Raw genomic sequence first — 23,108 nt, 5'->3', positions numbered from 1 at the left:
AGCCAATTAGTTTGCTGTGCTGCTAAATCTCTAACCAACAGGAAACAAATCTGTATGCTCTTAATTGATTTGACCTTTTACTCCTGTGAAGGTTTAAAGTAGTTTTGAGTGTTGTCTTACAGCTCATGCGGTCTCAAACTGATAATTACAGAATACTTTCGACACACTTTGATAACAACTGCTGTTTATATTGAAATTCTTATTGCATGTGGTTAGCTAGAGAGGAGGTCTGGCTTTTAAGAGTTTCTCTGCATGACCTAAATCCATTTAGACTCACCTTGCTGCATTCTCACATGAGATTAACCTACGGAGATAAGTCTAGGATTTTGACGGCATTCAAAGGCAATCAGAACATTGTTGTGAACTAGATTCCAGATTTTGTTTTGGAGTTTTTGGTGAGCTTATTCAACAGAAGTCTTGTCACAGTTCAGATTCATTAAGGCTTTGCTCATACTAATAAGTGAATACTATCTCTAACCAGTCGAGCATTTCAACTCTGAATGAGACGTAATCATCTTCCATAATGTCACAGCTGAAAACACATATCAAATATTGTGATTGCTTGATAACAAAACATAATATGAATCAGGATGAGCATTGCTGAAAAAGTAAAAGCAGGGATATCTTCAACCAACTGTTACAGACAGTAAGTGGGGCGGCTGTGGCTGAGGGGTAGAGTGGTCGTCCTCCAACCTGAAGGTCGGCAGTTTGACTCCCAGTCTGACCCATCTGCATGCCGAAGTGTCTTTGGGCAAGATGCTTAACCCCGAATGGCCCCCCATAGAATAAAAAAGTGCTGCCAATAGATGCACTGTATGAATGTGTATAAAGGGTTGATCCTTCGCTGATTTATCCACAGCTGAAATACTTTCTTTCCGACGTACAGCCCAATGTCAGAAATTACTAAACTAGTGAGATTTGAGGAGGAAAGCTGTTAACCCGCAAAATATTTCTATAAGATATATTTAACATATGACGACTTTGATAACTATTGGGCAAGTTCTAGGCTTGGAATGGGCCACTCTGTCTTCGTTCAATCCTGTCTTCAATTGTTTGGGATGTAAAAGCTATTTAATGCCAGCTTAGCTTATGGTTTAGTTGAGGTGTGGTGAGATGCAGAGTCGAAAACATCAGTGATATCACACCCGGTGCCATTCTGCTCTGCAAGTGTCCATCCGAACAGATGGAGACTCAGTGTGATGAGTCCCACTCAACATGTGGCAGATAGCTGTTTGGCTTGCTGAAGGGCAAATACACAAGGACAACTGAGTTGCTTCATTCACTGGAAGTCAGCCTCTGATCCAAAGTTCTACTTGGTTAAGTGTGTAGATCAGGCCCCCTGATAAAGTAAAGGCTATTATCAGAGTTTGTAAGTATTAGCTGCTACACACAGTAGCCTCAGTCCATCACTTTGGAGATCATCAAAATAATTGCAATAATAGTTTCACTGCTTTGACCAAACGGGTAAATGTAAGGCCCTAGACAGTGGTGTATGGGTTGCTTCAAGCTTGCCGATGGAGGGAGGATAGTGCCTTTGGTCCAGTATTCTTGATTAGTCCCTCTGTGCAATGTACAATTTTGTGATGTTTGCCAATTATTGATGACATTGGAAAAGAGACAAAGTAATCTCTCCATCAGGGAAAATAAATGGTTTCTGTTTGCTAAAGAAATTAATAATTGAACAATTTAAAATTGAACTGTCTGACATTTCTGTTTGTATAACCTAATGAGTATATACTTTAATAAAATTGGGTTGATCTGATGGATTATAGAAGATATGACATTTCATTATATTATAAAAATCTTTCTATGTTATTGTCTCACCTTGAGAGTGAATGTGTGTGTGTGTGTGTCTGTGTGTTTACAAGATACAGTCGAAACTTGTCAGGTTAACAGGTGTGTAACTGAGACGACTACTAAGTGCCAATTTAGTACAGTAACTGAGTGTATTGATATATGATGGGTCACTGGCTAGTTTGTGAAAAAGTGATGACAGGAAAGAAGTGTGTGAAATTCACCAGGGAGGCCTTCAGGTTCCAGTGCTTTGTTGTCATGTTGTACATTTCACTGCAATTCTCTGCTAATGAAAAACATAATAACCCATTTTAGTAATTTAAGAATTACAGTCTTTGAAGAAAAAATATATTGTCTGTTAATTGTTTCTTTTAATCATGACTACCATTGTCCCATCTTTGGCACAGACAAATGATGGGATACAGCTGATAGACAGCAAGGATCTGACTGAGCTGTGAATGGACTGTGCTCTGAATCAGAGTATATTTAGTAAATGGTCTGTACTTACTGTATATAGCTCTTTTCTAATCCTGATGACCACCTAAAGTTTACAGTACAGTTTTCCATTCACCCATTCACTGTTGATGTGCTAACAATCCATCAGAGAAAGGGAATGTTGATTTTGACCATTTGGAAAAAACTTAAAGTCAACAACAGCACTGAATAAAACCGTAAATATGTTTTGGGCATCCCAGACTTTTAACACAAATAATTTATTAAGATTAAGATACATTCATTTATCCCAAACACATGCACAGACATGCACAGGCACACTCGTGCAATAGTAGGGAAATTTAACCTCTGCTTTTAACCCATCTGGTGCAGGACACACAGAGCAGTGAACGACCATGTACGGCGCACGGGGAGCAGATGTTGGGCGGGTAAGGTGCCTTGCTCAGGGGCACTAGACAGGGTAAGGAGAATTCTCTTGGATTTTTGGACAGATAAATCCAGGTTCGTCCGAACCAGAGACCTTTTCTGCCCATAGTCCAAGTTTCTGCCACTAGTCCACCACCTCTCCTTTAGGATCCCTATCCCAAACAGAAATAGTTCTTGCATGCAGACCATTCCTAAAATATACTTTGCAAGTGCATTGCTCTCAGCAAATATGTCCTGGAATGGATTTTTTCTACAGTTCTTACAAATCTCAAAAGCTATGCATGATAGGAGTATATATCTAGACAAGTGTACTGTCTAGATATAGACAAGTGTACTATATACTCCTATCATGCACCCTATTTACCGTCTGCTTACCGCATGCAAGCAGCTAGTATTCAGTATTCAACAATACATCAGGAGGACACAGCTGGATGTTGCTTCATATTAGCATCTGATGTAAACACAGACTAGCAGAAAGTGTTTGGCTCTATTATGCAGGTCTCAAGAGAATATAAACTGAAATAATGAATCATCAACATCATTGCATATTCCCAAGGGAAACAGTGTGATGCAAACTAACAGTAAATACAAGAGGAACTTGCAGACGCCCGTGATGGCCAGAGATCGATTAGCTAAGCTATTTTTAGGCCCGTCGACCTAGACCGTCCCTTTTCCATAGTAATATATTTCTATAATGCAGCCAAAATACACAATCCCTAAAAGACAGCTACACTTTTCATTAAAAATGTAAAAATAAAAACAATATAGTTCATCGCACTTTAAGCACGTTCATTTGACCTTTAACAAATTTCCTGAATATTGGAACAGAATTTCAGACGAGGAAACTGTCACCAGGATTCCATGTTCTTTAACATATTATCAACTTCACAATGAAAAGGATTCCTAATTAAAACAGTGAAAACAACTTTATAATTGACAATACTCTTCGAGGCTGTGGTCGTCTGCCACGCGTTCCTTCATTAAATATCTTCTTACGCCGGGTTCACACCGGACGCGTAAGCGTGGCGTAAGCGCAGCGCCAAGCCTTAAAAAGGCTGAAGCGCCGCGCAGCAGCTGCCTAGCGCCCTGAAGCGATCGTTTCGGCGTCGAGTCTATTTTTTCCGCTTGACGCGAGCGTATTTCAACAGGAAACACACTGAAAAATTATTTTAAACGATATTTATGACATTTTTTATATGATATAAATGATCAAATATGCATCCCATACTTTGTATTCACTTACATAGCCAGTGAAAGCTTAACCTGAACATGACTGCCAGCCATAACCTGTTTCTTTTTAGCCATATAGAAAGGCAAGAAACCGATCGGAAATTGTTCAATTACAAATGCATCTGATAAAATGGTAAGGAATCAAAACAAATTTAGAAAGATTTATAAACATGCAAAATGTTTGTTTTAAGGCTTTTTGTTTAGTGTTTTTTTATATATAGTATGTATATACCTTTGTTAGCCATTATCACTAACAATAGGATTCATCATGTAGAGACTAAAAAGAAGACGAAGAAAGACTTTTTGGAAAAGATTGGGGGAACAGTATGATGCAGCCAGGAGGAGTTTGTGGCAGCAGCCTTTGTAGTATGAGGGGCCGTGAGGGACATTATTCAGAATACCCTCTCACACACACTACTGAAAAGCTCTCACAAACACATATGAAATGCTCTCACACACAGTACTGAAAAACTATACGCTCACACACACAACTGAAATGCTCTCACACACACTACTGAAAAACTATACGCTTTCACACACACCACTGAAATGCTCTCACACACACTACTGAAAAACTATACGCTCTCACACACACTACTGAAATGCTCTCGCACACACTACTGAAATGCTCTCACACACACTACTGAAAAACTATACGCTCTCACACACACTACTAAAAAGCTCTCACACACACTACTGAAAAGCTCTCACACGCACTACTGAAAAGCTCTCACACACACTACTGAAAAGCTCTCACACACACTACTGAAAAGCTCTCACACACACTAGTGAAATGTGCTCATATACACAACTGAAATGCTCTTGCATAGTATTGTGGAATATAACTGTGAATGATATTCGTTCACAAGTAATAATTACACGTTTTGTTATTTTAACTTTCTTGTACTTTACTTACAGTTCAGTGAAGCGTAATTGTTTGCAGTGATAATTAAATGCTAGTGTGATAATAAATGACCATTTCAAATCATCCAAACTGACTGGCATTTATTTGAGTTCTTGTGATAATGTCGCCCCGACATGCTCCGCGGCAGGCACGTGCACAGATACACCCCTAGTGATGCTCAAGCACTGGCCCTACTGCCCTGGATGAGAAAGGTGCCCTTCTGCTGGAGCCCAATTTTTTCTTCATTCATCAATATTTAAGCATAAAAATGATTCTCTCTGTCATCAATTCCCCCTAAATGTGTTCTGATATCTGACGGGGCATTTATTTGAGTTCTTGTGAGAATGTCACCCCGACATGCTCCGCGGCACTCACAAGCCCCCAAAACACATCACTAACTCTAACCCTAACATATTATTTGGTTATTCAGTATGGCCTTGTTTTGTTTGTTTTTGATAAATAAATAATAATAAATATATCAGTTGAAAATATCCTACTGTGTTTTTTATTTATTATTATCATTATTATTATTTTTAATTTCATAAATAATTATGGGCGATGGGTGCCCTTTTTGGGGGGTTTGAGCACCTGCCCAATCAAAATGTCTGTGCATGTGCCTGCTCCGCGGAGATGTTGACGGTGAAGCCTGTGGAGCTTACCGGCCTCCCCGGAGGGGCCGGCCGGCACCGCGGCGTGGTCAACTGAAATGCTTGTGGGCGCCGCGGAGCAGTGTTTCGGGTGCGGAGAGGAGGGACACACGGTGAGAGCTGTCCGAGGCGGAGTGACCCTGCTCCGCCCGGTCCTGATAAAGCTACGAGTGCTGGGGTCCCCGCTGGTCCTCGGGCTGGTCCTCCGGCACCGGAGCGACGCGACCGGCAAGCACCGCGTGGGGGTCGACCGGCTCCCAGAGGGGGCCGGCCAGGCAGCGGGTCCACACCGTGTGTCCTTCCTCAACGCACCCGAAAGTCTGCTACGCGGCGCTCACAAGCCCCCCCCCCCTCCTCACATAACTATCCTTGATCACCTTCCGTTTCAACTGATACACCTTCCGTTTCAACTGAAACACCTTCCGTTTCAACTAAAATTTTCATGTGTGTATGAGAGCTTTTCATATGTGTGTGTGAGAGCTTTTCACTAGTTTGTATGAGAGCTTTTCACTAGTGTGTATGAGAGCTTTTCAGTAGTGTGTGTGAGAGCATTTCAGATGTGTGTGTGATAGCTTTTCAGTAGTGTGTGTGAGAGCATTTCAGATGTGTGTGTGAGAGGATATTCTGAATAATGTCCCTCACGGCCCCTCATATTGTAGCCCCCAATATATACAGAATATAAAAAATAGTTAAGACGTATATTATCTAGTTTACTTCAAGCATAGTGAAAGCCCTATATTTCAAGTCAAACCTGCTTTTTGGGTGCAAGCACTCATATTTTTGAGGGTATTTCTACAGTTGTTGCTATTACCACTGGACCACGTAATAAATTATTAATAATGTGGGAAAAGCTTCATAACCTGAAGGCTTGATTTTGCCTCTTTGAGCTAAACATTTTACAATTATCACTCGATATGTCACATGTATTGTTAGCAGACCTTAGGCACCACAGCAACAGCGTGAGTGCTCTCGCTAAGATTAAGATAAGAGTTGAGCGTAAATCAGGTGGTGCACAGAGAATGTTGTTGTCCCAGAGATACAGTATATGCAGCAAAAAGGAACTGTACTGCAGCATGCACAAGGGAGGCCCTTAAAACAGTCGCTTTTTGTTTTAAAATTGTTTTACTGCAAGAGCATGCTTGTTATAGCAGCATCACACCTCCCAGCATGATTATATGAAATCAGTGAGCCTTAGCCGCTGCACTCAGCCTGTTTCCCTGCAGGCTGCAGCCGTTAGCTCATTCCAACTCATCTTCTCTCTCAAGGGAATTGATCTGATAACTGCTAGCTCTCTGGTTTTAAGCCATGTTCTTACTTCGTCTAAACAAGATTAATGACCACGTCAGTGTTTGCTTTTAGAATCAACATGCAATTGCAGAACTGACACTAACTGCGGCATATGTGAGATAGTGCTAGCTTTGTCAGCTATTTTTTGATTCAGGTTAGAGTAAAAAAAGACAATGGAAAGGGAGATGACAATCTGATTGTTTTTGTAACCAAATTAACAAATGCAATCTAACTAATGCTCTATGGCTAAATTAGATGGATGGAAAAAGAAAACCAACAATAGTCAAAAGTTGAGTACTTAGCTAGGTCCTGTGAAGCACTGCTGTCAGTGCGTCCATCGTGGGACTGCTGGTGTGCAAGTATCACCAGAAAGATAGTTAAAGGGCACATGAACAGAAATGTGCAGTGTAGCCATAGTTAGTGTTGTAAATGGGGATGTTAACCATGCAGTTCTCTGAGCCCATGGATGTATAAGGCAGTTGAGTAAAGCTGGCACTGATCCAGAGGCAGCTTTCTACTTTCAGCTGCAGTGGTTGTGCTCTGCATTATCCTGTCCATTATCATACAGGGTTTCACTACTGCTGAGGCCAATAACAACCCAGGACAAACAGCTGGCTGTTACAATGCTGCTTTACAAGTGTCTGTGAGCATTTGGCCATAAAAAACCTTGGTGTTGGCAAAAGAGTGTTGTAACAACAGGGGGATTACAACCCGTTTTTGATAGTTGTCTTTGAGATTAATTTTCTTTTGCATTAGGCATCAAAACAAGTAGGGATGGGATATACGAGGATAAGTAAGAGAGAGAAAAGCAGCTGTTAAAGCTCTTCAGTTGTAAAAATTTGAGAAATTGTTCGAAAATTGCTTCAAATGTAATTTACACTTTTTATTCTTTGTATTTCTTTAATCAAGCATATTTAAAAAAAAAAAATTGTATTTTTATTTTCTATCTTGACATGAGCAAAGCGCATTTATTTTTATCAGGGTATTTATTTATAGTCCTTCCAATCTGAAAGTGAAGATAACTACTGTTAAAATATTATTGCATTGTGCTTTCTTTGTTTTGACAGACAGTTTTTGACTACACACAGATTTAGAGTCATCTAATTGAATACTCCTGCCTTATAGCTATGTGGCTGCAAGGACACACGGACACTTTCTGCAGAGCCTCACATCGACCCTTTTTGCGCCATGGGGACCCTTGTATATTTGGCAATCTGTATACGTCACCTGTCCTCCATGTGAAACCGAGGTTCTTACTTAGATGGATCACAGCAAATCTAGGATTCCTCATCATAGCATTTGGGAAATCAAATTTTAAACAAGAGCTGCTCTAGTTGTTGTTGCTACAAACAACTCCGCCACAGTGGTTATTCCTGCAGAAGGACGAAGTTTCAAACAGAGCTTGAGAGGCCACGGCATCATTCACTGGACTTCCGGGAAATCCACGCCAAACATGCATGCATCACCGCAAGGTTCACAGTAAGAGGCTTTATTGTCTGGGCAGAGACTAGTTTTAATACTTAGCGTTTCATTTATTTGAGTGTATGTTGTCTTAAGACCGCTGTGTCGATTTTATTTTGAAAAGCGCATGGTAACAAACCGTCGTTTCCTGTCTTTGTTTTGTTCCCATCAGGCCGATTTTACGTAGATTTGCATCCGTTAAAAGATACATCATGGTGTCGCTAACGTAAATCTCCATTTTGTCATGACCTCTGCCTCATCTGCCTCCTAGGATCTCTCTTTCTCTCTCTCTCTTGGGGTGTGTGCAGGTGACATCGTTAGTTGCTGATGAGGGCCTGGTGTGCTGGAGTTGGGGCCTTGATTGACCAGCTGCCTTTAAAAGCTCCACTCCTGCTCTCAGTCGGCGCCGGTCTATAGACTAATTCTAGTTAGTTGTCGCAGCCTTAATATTGCGACGATTTCTGTAACATCCTGTTCATTCCCGTCTGACCTTCTCTGTCTCCCTGCCCAGGACCAGCAGCTGGACTATTGCCCCAACTCCAGCCCCTGCCTGCATGTCTGCCACTTACCTACCTGCATTATTGGAGATCCAATAAACCATATTTGACTTTACTTCTACCTCAGCCTCAGCAAGCCATTGCCTCTCTGAGGGCCTCAGCTTACTCTGCCAAATCCATTGTGGCCGGATTATACTGTTAAGGCCAGGCTTCGGACACAGAGGCAGAGACAGAGGCTGACACTTTGTTGAATTCATGTTTTCCACATAAGGAAATTATTGACTAATATCTTTCTCAATTGCCAATGCTTAATTAGTTAGAAACTAAAGTCTTCTTAAAGGCTTGATTAATTCAAAACTCTGACAACACGTCCATCAATGTGTTCTTCTATAATACTGTACATGTTGCTGTTACTTTAGACAAGATGTGATCCCTAAAATTATGATTTAAGCCAAGAGTTTCATACATAACTTTATTACAAATTGAACTAGGTTATTTATTTATAATCAACCAACAAAAAATGAGGATCAAGGTAAACATTATCTTAATTATCAAAAGAAGATTAATCTCTAGTGCTTGATATTTAGTGAGTAGAAATGTTACAATTTAGAAAGAACAATAGTATGATCGTACTTCATATAAACCTTACAGTATTTGGTGCAGTAGTCTCATCACTGTAAGAGTTAGGTCCAAAGCCTGGGGGGAGGAACAGAAACTGCTCTTTCATTTAAAATTAGCAACAGCATGTAGTTAGACTAAAATGATGGTGATAGCTGCTCTGACGTCTGTTCATGTTCTGCAGATTAAAAAACTGTTGGCAATATTTTCCAGACTAAGACTAACACTTTTACCATTGATTTAAGTATTTACCATGCCTGTTTCTAAAGTGTAATGTTTAAATCCATCAAAACTTACTATGTCAGTGAGCATATCACTGTGACCTTTGCCCAGGGGCAACAGGGAGATGTTAGCTTCATCTGTATCCTGTCCGTTAAATGGATTGTGCTTTGCCCCTGTTGAATAAACTATAAAAAACGGAAGAAAATAAAGCTTATTGGGACTGATGAGTGTAATAACAATGGTTGAAGTGATTTCAATGAAGACAGGAGGGAGGGAAGATGACTGAGAACCTGCACAGACTTTGGGCCTCATTCACCAATACCTTGTAAGGTTTAAAGAAAAATTGTTCTTGAGAATGTTTCTAAGAAAAATCTATGTTATATTCATAAAGTGTTCTTAAACTTCAGAATTGTTTGCACCTGCACCCGTAAACTGATAAGTGTCTAATTAGCATAGGATAACGCCCACAATGCCCACAAAAGGGCATGACATGATTGGCAGTGTGCACAAAGAAATCAAAGAAACTGAGAAGTGCATCTAAGAAGTCAAGAATGACTTAACAGAAATATAGAGACGGTGGCACACTGAGATAAACTATTTAAAGCTCTTATATTTTATGGTCTCAGCTGTGGATACAAAATAACTTTAAAAAAACGCTACGAGGGATACAGTAACATGTTGACTGAAAGCTGTCTGGAGAAAGACAGCTGAAGTAAAAGAATACTTTGATCTCAAATCTGAGGTCAAAAGAAATATTGTCAAACACTGAAGAGACTGGAGGACAGGCTGCAGCAGCAACCAAAATGGTGGACCTCCACATGCGCAGAAGCACCTCAGCAGGAACATCTCTGTAACAGAGACCTTCACGTTTGACAGGAAATAATGCGATTGTAGCAAAAGAAGATTGTTTTCCTCTGTGGTTTTCTCTCCCGTGAAGTAAGGGTTCAGCTGCAGCTATCAGTTTTCAGTGAGGACACCTTTAAAATTACAGAAAAACAATTTAGTCGAGACATGATGGATCACAATGAAGGAATCTTCTGAATTGAATGTAGTACATTTAGTGTCTGGTGTTATCCCTACACTAAAATCTGACAGATACACTACATAGCTAAATTGACCTACACATGACCTTTTTTCACCTGCTTAACTTTAGACATACTGCAGGTAATTACACGACCAGGACAAAACACAGACCGTTAATGCTAAAGTTTAACAACATTTAAAACGATACCTAAACATTATGTTAAACTGAACAAAACAAGCTTTGTAATCTTAATGTTGGTTAAATCAAGTTTAACTTTAATACCTGGTTAACACAGGTAAGCAGCCCTGAGGGAACTGCTATAGCAATGCTATCATTTTACTAGCTATCTTGGATGGCATCATAATTCACATTCATTGTGACAGTTATTAGCATGCTAACAGTTTCACCTTCTCCGGTCAGAACACATAGAAGAAAACAGCGTTTGTGAAGCATAGTGAAAACATGTTAAGATAACAGGAGTTCACTCACCGAACAAACTGGATATCAGCTCCTCTGTAATTATTGGTCCCTCTCCATGCAAACGTAAAGGTAGCTGTTGCAAATGCTCTTACGGAGGCGTCTATTGTGTCTATTGCACATGCTGATGCGGAGATCCGCCATTATGTCTGCATCCAGGTCCCTCTCTGCTGCACAGCTATCTGAGCTGGAGCAGCACATCATTGGTTTCATGGCACTGCATCTGTGGATACCCGAGCCTGACGGTACATGGACAGGGCTCGGACAAAACATTTTAAATAATGGGAAAACCAGCTATAGCCTGTGTCAGGGAGACAGGAACACGAACTCACTGCAGCTTACATTATCTGCACCAGGCACGGGTCAGGCACAGGTTCATTTCAGACTCAGCACACATTGAGCCCACTGCCCACATGCACCCAGCCTCTCCTAAGCATCTCCCATCTCAGAGTCAGAAATTCAGCTGTTTTTTCAGAATCAATAGGCAAAAATTGGATGGAACATTTGAACTAAAAGCTGTCAAACCATGAAACATGTGACACAAAACAATGTGTAAAACTTAATGACTATTGAGTTTTCCCCTTCATGTCCATGTTTCTGACATCTCTGAGACACTTTGCAAGAGTAATAATATGCACTGAAGTCTTTTTTAGAGATAAAAATGATTAAATATGATGATAAATTAAATCTTATCATACAACTGCAGAATAAAAACATGATTATTTTGCACAAGAATCTCAATAGTCAATTGTACATAAGAGTGATCTTGAGTATTGCGTACATTCGGTTCTTACATAAGAAGAAATCCTAGATAAGAAAACACTGATGAATGTCCAAATCTTCTTAAAAAATGTTGGTTTTAAGAAGACATTTTGGTGAATGAAGCCCTTTGTTGCCATCTTTTTAATTTAGTAATGGGTAACAGGATACGTTTGATAGGTACCACATTTGGCCTTTGCTGGTTTTATAAATGACTAAGACAATACAATGAAAAGGCAACAAAGGAAAAAAACCTACGACTGAAGACCAGACTAGAATTTAGTTTACAAATAATTTTACCAAAATTGCTCTTAATTTTTGTTTGCAAGACAAAATATAAACTTTTCTTTTCTGTTATGTCACAGAGTTTCATTGTCATAGTATTTTGCTACTGTAGATTTGTAAACCCCACAGTCCTGAGCATTGTTAAAGTAGAATTTATTGTAGGGTTATTGTCCAAGGTTCTTTTGTTTCCTCCAAATTCTCTGGGTTTCTGTTATCTTACAAATATCAATGGTTGACTCATATTGCAAGAGTTTGATTGAATTTGATTTTCTATTGTCGTTGCTTCTATCCCGTCCTCATTGAGTCATTCTCTTTCGTGTCGAGATGTATTGCTTGAATATACAACATCCAACTGGACACATTCTTATTCAAATGTCCTGTCTATTTTTGCATTTCTTTCAGCCAAAAATGTATTTGATAGAAGTTTGCTTGACTGGAATGCTCATTCTCGTCTCCACCAAAACTAGAATAAAATCTCACTTTTTATCAACTAATCTTTACTTAGTAATTGAAATGTAAAAAAGAGTGGTTGACTAAATGTTAATAGAACCAACATTGACTTTTATTAAATCAACTTCTCATTATAAAATAAGTTTACATGGACACTAATATTTCGATATCAACCTGATTGAGATAATAGTCTGAATAAGAAACTGCCTTGAAAATAGCAATTTTTGATGACATTAAACTGAATAAGGTTATAGTAGGAATTAGAAACAGAAAAATGTTGATGTGGAGTATTCTGATCTAAGGGCCATTATGTGTATGTCTTAGTGACATTATGATATTGTAGGAGTCTAGGGAATCACGGAGTCCGGAGATCTTCTTGTTTTGTGCGCCTCTCGGCGTGCGTTTATTTTGACCAAACAATTCACTCACAGAGAACTTCCGGGCGCCACAAAAACATCCGCTTTTAACCACACCCAGTGCAACTGCTACCTTGGTAACCCCACAGCTCCCTACCAGGTATGTAAGTGTGCAAACCACATTAGTGTAAACTGTCTTTGGTGAATTCTGTATCATCACCTGTCCCCTACATACGTCCCCCCAGAATTCACACCCAAAGTTAATATGTTGGAGCTCGAATCATCCGACCTGCACAGCTCCTTAAAACGTAATCCGGGGGTTTAACTTGAGGAACACGAAAGGCTGTACGTTGGCCCGGGGGATGTGCAGGAGGGCGCCCCCGCAGTGGAGGCTTAGCTACCTCAGTAGGTTGAGTTAGATCCAAGTGGGCAGGTTTCAACCGGTCCACCGATACATGTTCTGATTTACCGCCAATGTCAACGATAAACGTTTTGGGGCCAGCCTCAATGACCCGAAATGGCCCGTCATAGGGAAGTTGAAATGGCCCGCGATGAGCATCATGACGAATGAACACATATCCTGCCGAATGAAGTTTGAAAGGGATATAAGAACTAGGGATGCTGTGTTGTGATGTGGGAACTGGTGCGGAAACCTTGGCATTGTCCAGGAGCGTAGCTCGTTGTTGTGCTGCTGACCAAGAAACTGTAGGGTCAGGGACAAAATCCCCCGGGACTCTCAATGGCTGGCCACAAACCAACTCGGCAGATGAAGCTTGTAGGTCTTCCTTGGGGGCGGTCCTAAGCCCCAACATGACCCATGGAAGCGTATCGACCCAGTTACCATCCTTGAGGCTGGCACGTAGAGCAGCTTTCATACAACGGTGGAACCGCTCGCACAGTCCGTTAGCCTGCGGATGGTATGCGGTGAAGCGGTGAAGCTTAGTCCCCAGGCTCTCTGCCACCGTGTTCCAGAGCCCAGACGTAAACTGCGGGCCCCGATCAGACGAAATGTCAGATGGGATGCCGAACCGAGGGACCCAGGTGGTGATAAATGCCCGAGCCACATCAGCCGCTGCTGTTGAAACTAATGGAACAGCTTCCGGCCAACGAATGGTTCTGTCAACCATGGTGAGAAGGTGTGTGAACCCCTGAGAGGTGGGCAGGGGCCCAACCAGGTCCAGGTTAACATGGTCAAACCTTCTTTCGGGTACTAAGAAATGTGCCAGGGGGGCCTTAGTGTGGTGGTGGACTTTAGAGCGTTGGCACACCACACATGTTTCAGCCGATTTCCGCACATCCTTTTTAAGCCCATGCCAGACAAACTTTGCTGCAACCAACTTCTGTGAGGGCCATTTTCCTGGGTGTGACAGGCCATGGACAGCGTCGAAAATCTGTCGTCTCCATCCTGTTGGAACGACTGTTCGTGTCTGGCCTGTGGAAACATCACATAGGAGTATAGTGCCAGCAGCACCAAAAGCAACATCCTCCAACCTCAGTCCTGTCTCAGCCGTCCTCAACGCCTGAACATCTGGATCCGAAATTTGACCTGCTGCCATGCCATCATAATCCACACCAAACTGGACGGCTCCAGTGATTGCTCGGGAGAGGCAGTCAGCCACCAGGTTGTGCTTGCCCGCAACATGTTGTATATCAGTTGTGAACTCCGATATGAAGGAAAGCTGGCGCTGCTGGCGTTCAGACCACGGTTCTGCAACTTTAACCATAGCGAAAGTCAATGGCTTGTGGTCCACGTACACTGTGAAACTTCGGCCCTCTAGCAGGAAACGAAAGTGTCGGATGGCAAGATAGAGGGCTAGCAGCTCCCTATCGAAAGGTACTATAAATCCGCTCATTTGGGCGCAGTTGTCTGCTGAAAAAGGCGAGCGGCTGCCAGGCCCCCTTGACCCACTACTCATGCACCGCTCCAACTGCATAGTCCAAAGCATCGCTTGTGATGGATATCGGTACATTGGGTGCGGGGTGTGCCAGCATCGTCGCCTTAGCCAAAGCTGCCTTAGCATCCTCGAACGCTTTATTCCTTTCCTCTGTCCAAATCACTGCGTGCCTGGCGGCTTTACCCTTCAGGGCCTCATAAAGGGGTTGCATTAGCTGTGCTGCATGCGGAAGAAAGCGGTGGTAAAAGTTCACCATGCCCAAAAACTCCTGCAGTGTCTTCACTGAGAGTGGGCCTGGGAAATTCGTTACAGCCTCCACCTTTGAAGGGAGAGGAACTGCACCGTCCTTAGTAATGTGGTGTCCCAAGAAGTCAACCCAAACTGACAGTTGGCTGGGTTTATAATCAGGCCATGCTGACTGAGTCGCTCAAAGAGTGTCAACAGGTGAGACGTGTGTTCTGCCTTAGATGTACTAGCCACCAGTATATCATCCAGATAAACAAATAAAAAAGAAAGGTCCCTCAGTACTGTATCCATCAGTCGCTGGAAGGTCTGTGCTGCATTTTTAAGACCAAACGGCATCCGAAGGAATTCGAAGAGGCCAAATGGTGTGATAACCGCTGTCTTGGGTATATCCAGTGGGTGCACCGGCACCTGGTGATAGCCATGGACTAGGTCCACTTTGGAAAATATGACTTAAGCAGCCAAACGGGCAGAAAAGTCCTGGATGTGTGGGACAGGATAACGATCAGGTGTCGTTGAATCATTGAGCCGGCGGTAATCGCCTCACGGGCGCCATCCGCCGCCTTTCTTTGCTACAATATGCAGCGGTGAAGACCATGGGCTACTTGAACTACGAATAATTCCCAGGCGCTCCATGGTCTCAAACTCAACCTAAGCAATAACCAGCTTTACCGGGTCTAGGCGCCGGCTCCGGGCATGAACTGGTGGACCTGATGTAGACATGTGATGTTCCACGCCATGTTTGGTGCTATTGGATGAGAACGTGGGCTTTGTTAAGCTTGGAAACCGTATCAGGAGGTGGTGGAACTCATCCGTGGCTGGTATAATGCTGGAGAGCCCCACAAAGTCTGATACTCCGATTGAGCAGGTATAAGAAAAAAAAGTCACCGCATCAATTAAGCGGTGGCCCTTGATATCTACTAACAGCCCATAAGCGCACAGGAAATCTGCCCCTAGCAGGGGAACAGTAACTTTGGCTGTTATAAAGTCCCAGCTGAAACGTTGGTCACCAAAACACAGCTCCATGTACCTGATCCCGTAGGTGCGGATGGGGGTGCCGTTGGCTGCTTGCAGCGGAGGGCCGTGCCTGTCGCTCAGCATGTCCACTTGTGATGCGGGCAAAACGCTCTTCTGCTCTCCCGTGTCGCACAGAAAGCGCCGCCCAGAAATGAAATCCTGAATAAACAGCAGCCTGCATGTCCTGCCGACGCTCATGGCAGCTAGTGGGCGCCGGCCGAGCCGTTTCCCATCCTGCTGTAGCGGCATGGGGGGCAACACCATTTAGCTTTGGAACCATACCGTGCATGGTAGAAACACAGGTGGGAGCTCTGTTGCCGCTTCACCGCTGCGACGCTGACCACGGCCGTGTCCCCCTGGCGCCATGGACCGTCACCGGGTGAGTCCCAAGCCGCCGCACAGCTCTGCCGCCCCGCCAGGAAAAACTTGTCGGCTTCCTCAGCCAGTGCGCGGCAATCCGTGATGCTCGTGTTGGCAAAAGCAGACCGCACCTGAGTAGGCAGCTGCTGCAGGAAAAGCTCCTTGAACAGAAGCTCCGGCTTGTGGCTTCCCAGGAGAGACAGCATCTTATCCATTAACTCCGAAGGCTTGGAGTCGCCGAGACCGTTTAGCGACAGAAGCTGGCGTGCGCGCTCGGGGTCGGAGCGCCCGAAAGCTTTCAACAGATGATCCTTCAGCGCACCATATTTATCGTGCTCTGGAGGGTTTTCCAATAGGCTTACCAATCTGCCCGCTGTTAGGCTATTGAGAGCCGTGACGATATAATAATACTTGGTCGTATCTGCTGTAATGTCTCTCAGCGAGAACTGCGCCTCCGTCTGAGCAAACCAGGCCGATGGTTGCGATTCCCAAAACTCCGGGAGCTTAAGCGAGACTGCGTTTATCGCCATGTCCGTCTCTGAATACGTCCAGAGAAATCAAGGTCACCAATGTAGGAGTCGAGGGAATCACGGAGTCCGGATATCTTGTTTTGTGCACCTCTCGGCGTGCGTTTATTTTGACCAAACAATTCACTCACAGAACTTCCGGGCGCCACCAAAACATCCGCTTTTAACCACACCCAGTGCACCTGTTACCTTGGTAACCCCACAGCTCCCTACCAGGTATGTAAGTGTGCAAACCACATTAGTGTAAACTGTCTTTGGTGAATTCTGTATCATCACCTGTCCCCTACAATATCCTATTTAAGTTTTCGATGCATTTGCAACATCGAAAACAGCAGTTAACAACTGCTTGATGACTCATGCCCTGGACAGAAAAAAAGATGGAAAAATAAAAAAGAAGTTGTAGCTTTGGCAAACTTAAAGTAGTTAACGGTAGCCAGTGTTTCAATAGTTACTTTACAAGTTACTTGATTGTGAAAGTAACTTAGTTAATTTACAGATTACTTGATTTTAAAAATCGCGGGGACACCGCCCCGCGGCCCAACAGAAGGAAAGCCTCCGCACCGCGGACGAGCACCTCCCCCCCCAAAAAAACGTTGAGGCATGCCGCACTCCTGCGGCGTGAAGAGGAGGGCGACGGAGCGACTTCTCCCCCAGCTGCGGGACGTGCCCAGCGGTTTAACCACAAACAACGAAATAGTAACGCACAGTGATTTGGACAAGTAACTTTAATCTGATTACTGGTTTGGAAATAGTAACGCGTTAGATTACTCGTTACTGAAAAAAGTGGTCAGATAAGACTAATGCGTTACTAAGTAACACGTTATCGGCATCACTGACGGTAGCATAGTGCACTCTTTCAGGTTAAGGTTTTTAAAGTGGCAAGATAACGTTGGACGTTAAGGTGTAGTGGACAGAATGATGTGAGTCATCATCGGCCTAACTCTGCAACATGTATACGGGAATGAACGGAATATTGTATTACTAACTCTATAAGTGTAAAACACTATAATTGAAATAACGTCTTATTCTGAAAAAGGTCAATAGTTGGAATATTGATGTCCATGGAAACATGTCTATAGACTCAACAGAGCAGAAGTTAAAGTTTTTTACCCACACAAAAACATCTCAGGGAATATTACACCAAGGAGTTTCAAAGATGTATGGGAGCCATTAATACATTGAGACGTTTGTATATACGGGACAGTTCAGTGTGGTTTGTATCCAGTTCCAGGGTGTCTGGCCGAGTGTGGAGTAAGTGTGGAGCTTGAATGGCGTCTGATCAATGTGAAGCTCAGGTTGCAGATTACCTGAGTCCCCACTGGGGACCACATCCAGGCCTTAGGAAAGACTGGGGTATCGACCGCCAGATGCTCTTACCTTGATGATAGCCTCCAGCTCATCTGGGGACACACATAAGTGTTTCTGCAGGAAGGATGCTTTCTCTGCTGTGATGGTGATTTTCTGGTTGTTTTCAAAGGGCTGCTCCATAGCTTGGAACACTAGGCCCCCTGCCACCAAGTAGGCCACCACCACCACAAACACAGCCAGCACCGTCTTCAGTTTCATCATGGTGAATGGGGCTGAGCCATCAGCCAATGCCTCCATGCTAACCACCATGCTGGCAGGGCGGGACGAGACAGAAAGCCTCGGCACTGCGCAGCCCATTGGGTTCTGCATGGTGGCCAAACTGGCGTGCACCAGGCTGGACTGCAGCATGCCTGGCTGCACCTTCTTCGGGGGGACCAGGTTGGTCTGTACTTCCACTGAAACAAAGGACAGTAATATGTGTGTTACACAGTGATGTTACCTGCTGGTGAACAGCATAAAGGAAATAATTGGTAAAGAGAATCTTAGCTGCTTTCACCATCAGTTAAAAATATCAGAGATGGACTGAATTCATCTCTATCGACAGTGAGAATTTAACAAGGCTTATCAATCTACTTATTCCAGACATTTATGTCTATCTGTCCATCTGTCTCTCTGTATATTGAATACATTTCTTGAGAACCATTAAACTTATCAGCTTCACACACATGTTTTTTTAGGGGACCAAGAAAGTGCACTATCAAATTTGGGGCAATTTTGACATGACTGTTCAGTAATAACAAGCTTTACATATACAGGTGACCGGCACTCTAGCAGAGGCAGCTTAGCGTCATCAGTAAAGTGACATTGTTGATCATGACAATAGGCATTTTGAAGACAAAAGCTGATTCTTCACATCTGGGTTTTTGCGTAAAGTCATACCACTGCAGGTAATTTCAAAAGTTATAGAAGAAGGCTGCAACTTGTATTCCTACAGGTATGCTTGAATTTGGCACTGCACTAACGACATGTTATCTCAAAAAGCCATTTCTCCCCAGGAATATGATTTGCCCGATTGATGTCTGTCTCTTCCAAAACTGATGGAACTAAAGAGCAGACAGGCAGTAGATGGAAGACTCTAATGTGATTCAAATTTGTTTTACCAACAGCTATTAATCACAGCCTTATGGTGAAGGGATGTGACTCACATTAAACACACGCAGATGTTGCTCTCTATCTAAGCCTGTAGAATGATGAAGTGACAGAAATTTTGAATTTAATAAAAAACAGATTTATTTCCCAGATCACTTCATCCCAGATACCTTTGCCCTTTCCTCTGAATGACAACTGCTCTGTATGCAACGGGTGTCATTTTGTTTTAAATCATGGGCGCAACGTGATGGAGTTGTTGTGTGTTGCACTCAAATGTCAGGATATCTTGCCTCTGCAGCGTTTGTCAATTTTTTTTTTTTTTACATCTTTCTTGCAAGTTTATACAAGCGCTCTTCTTAATTAATAGTGGAGAGATCCCTGGGATGGCAGTGGCTCAGGAGTCCCAGCAGACAAACATTCCGTAACATTTTAGCTAGACCTCAGATAATATGAACGTGTTCACCGTTCAAATTCATTATTTGTCATTGAGTTGCGTTCAGTTCATGGTTCTCATAAAAACGAACGTGCACAACATTGGCAACTTGTATTGTAAAGTGCTTTGAGTGTTAGGAATAGAACAGTGCTATGCAGTCCATAAACCCTGTAATCAACAGAATCACCATCACAACAAATACCCAAAGAACTTGGAATAACAAATCAACAATTTCTATGTTTTTGACTGGTGATCAGACAAAATAAACATACTGAAGAACTCAGCTTGGCTTTAAACTATTTTCTAACATTTTATAAATTAAAGGACTCATGGGTTGTTCAAATAAAGTGATGGAACGGTCAAAAATCAAACCGTGCAGTAAAGTACAATTATAGAAACATTTTATATAGGTTCTTTTAGGCAGACAATCTCACCTCATTGATAACTAAATAGCTTTAATCTGAAATTGAACAGCATCTCTTAATCTACATCAACAGATGAAGACCAAACAGAAATTCCTTTCAGGTGAAATAAAAGCTGGCTAGATAGAGAGATGTAGTTGAAAGCTCCGGACAAAGCATCCTTGATTTGATAATTACTCTAATAGAAATGGCTATATCTCACTGGTGTACCTGTTTAAAAGTGTTCATCTCCAAAAGACATTGCTACATGTCACACCTCTTCCTGTGATGCTGCTATGATCATTACATGTGTTAGACTCCAGTAAGTGTTGATTTGCTCCCAGAGGGACTGACTGCCCAAAACACATGGTACTTTTTATCATCTGCTCGCTAAATAATGTTATGTAACAACAGGCTGGGGAATCGTGACCGTTGCGTCTCATCCTGAGGATACTTGTGTACCAGTGGAGTGGTTTGAATGTGTCTTTGCTAGCATGCAGGTGAGGTGATGAACGGTGGGCTTCAGAGTTGACACGATGAATGGTCTGAATGACTGTAACGCCCGGGCTAACATGTGCTGATGCCGACGCGCTGGGAGGACGTGATACCCATGTAGGATTTGTGGGCATCTCCCCGCCGCTGAATGAGGTAATGTTTCACTCAGACCCTGCGTGCACCCCCCACCCCCCACTGCATCACACTGAAGCATGTGGTGACTATAAGGTCTATGGTGGTGACTGACAGCTCCTCTTCACGTTTTCCAAAGTAGTGTCGTTGTGGCCATGATTTACTGATGTGAATTCCTCCTAGCGTATCCCGTGTCAGCAAAAGTTCCCCCATCCTCCTGAATAAAACTTCAGCATCAGCCTCTGCTGTACCGTTTTTTTTTCTGGAAAGTCAAACTGTGGTCAGCATGAATTTGCTAAGCCTGCTGGAGATGCATGGAAGGCTACAGGGAGAGACCGTGCGGCAGCAGGTACAGTTTGACAGACTGCAGCATTTCTTTTCGAAACGCACATAATGAGATCATGTGGAAATGAATTGTCGCCATATATATAGCACTGTAGAATCTTATTCAGCTGGAGCCACGGTCCTTTACCGTACAAGAGCCACTGCAAAATACAATGCACTATCAAAGTAATTGATGGTCTAACCTGGCGGAGGGTTTATGTTCCCTGGTTTTCTTGGATTCTCAGTCGGAAATTTCATCTTGTTTCTCTGGCTATTGCTGCTGCTGCCGAGGGAAATAGATGTCTTCAGTCTCTCAGGTTCCCGTCACTCGACTTTAACCGAGAGAGGATGGAAAACGGCAGGGTGTAAAAACACATCCTCGGCGGCATGTGCTGCTGCTGTAATGTCTGTCAGGCTGGCGGGATGCAGCTCCTCTTCTGTCTTCAGGAGCTCACACCCTCTGATCGCCGCATCCCCGTCTGCATTGGTGAGTAGTAAACACCGTGGGCGCGCGCAGCTCGAGACCTTCTCCATTGAAGGACGCAACGTTTACATGGTGCTAGATTTAGTTTTCGTCTTGTATTTACTTCAGTATGCCTGAGCGGCGACTCTATACTGCCAGTTAAAAAGATCGGGCATCCACGCCACGCACCACCGGTTGCCAGGCTGCTGCGCACTACCGAGTCAGTTCAATGGAAAGGAAGGAGAGGAAAGAACCTGTTTAATATATTCTTAAAAAATACAATGAGCAAATTCTCCATAAATCGATGGCTGTTTAGGGATAAGGTTTTATTAGTGTATCTGTGTAACCATGCATTCCAACAAATGTGTGTGTGTGTAGGATTATCCAAATTCTACCACATTGAAATAAATTGGTAGATTCAGAAATGATTTTCTTTCAAGTGAAGATAATTAATTCAAACTAGATGGTAGTAGGTGCATGCACACCAAATCACTGCAGGGCACACCACATTCTGTGTGACAGCTACATAGACCAAAGCATGAAAGATAAGTTGTGTGTGGAAATTTGAACTGCATTGTCACGTGCTGGTTTGTGAAAAATAATACAATTATACAATGCAGCAACAGCGCAAGACACCATTTTAGAGATCTCTTGCGTTATTTTGAGAAGTGTTGGTTAGTTAGGAAACTGTGACATGACAAATCATCTAGATAACTAATGGGAAACACTGATTGGGTTTGATAATTTCTTTGTTAGCAGGATTACACAAAACTACCACCAAACCTGGTTGAAGGATGCAGTATTGGTCAGGCCAGAAAGCCATTAAACGTTGGTGCAAAAGTGGATAGGGGTGAGCCAGGGATATTGCTTTTTACTTTCATCAACATTTCATGAGGCGAGGGTGTTTTTCAAAATGTTTGTGAATTTTTAAGAATAATGAAAACATCAGGCATACTTATAAGACTGATATCTATGAGTATGTGCAATTTGGTGCAGCTTGAACACATTTAACTCAATATGTTTTTAAAGCCAAAAATTCACTGGCACCATATTAACTCTCAGGTTGTCCACCCGAACTGTTCACACGTTTCGTCTGTACTGTCTTGCTACAGGTGCCTCATACAAACTACAAAATGAAAAAAAAACACAGAGTTAAGGCTCAGTTACACATCAAACATGTTACATATCTTTTTCTTTTTATCCTGATCTTGGCTTTTAGTATCATATCTTGTGTGTATCCTGTATCATATTTTAAAGCCCCTACAAGTTTTTTTTTAACTGGGTATAAAACGGTGTAATTTTAGTATTGCTGCCTCTTTATGACCTACCAACAGCAAATGAGAAAATCAGGCAGAAAATTGACTTTTTCTATAACCTATTCTCAATGCCTGTTGCCGTCTGTAAGCTATAGGCTAACCCTTGCCGCCAGCATGCCGCTCCTCGCCAACTCCACGTTTCTTACAAAGAAGAT

General features: G+C 42.8%; 1 protein-coding gene across 1 annotated transcript in view; it reads right to left on the bottom strand.

Moving 5' to 3' along the window:
- Window positions 1-21,432, bottom strand: part of kcnk10a (potassium channel, subfamily K, member 10a) — a 31,377-nt gene extending 9,945 nt beyond the window's left edge. The window contains exons 1-2 of the mRNA XM_062410772.1: window positions 21,378-21,432; window positions 18,310-18,695 (exon numbers count right to left, since the gene is read on the bottom strand). Coding sequence (XP_062266756.1) covers window positions 18,310-18,695; window positions 21,378-21,432 — 441 coding nt within the window. The remainder of the gene's footprint in view (window positions 1-18,309; window positions 18,696-21,377) is intronic.
- Window positions 21,433-23,108: the final 1,676 nt, after the last annotated feature.

Source organism: Platichthys flesus, chromosome 18, assembly GCF_949316205.1.
Source record: "Platichthys flesus chromosome 18, fPlaFle2.1, whole genome shotgun sequence".
Classification (NCBI taxonomy): Eukaryota; Metazoa; Chordata; class Actinopteri; order Pleuronectiformes; family Pleuronectidae; genus Platichthys; species Platichthys flesus.
Note: the sequence above shows the minus strand (reverse complement) of the source record. Positions and strands in the feature narration are given on the sequence as shown.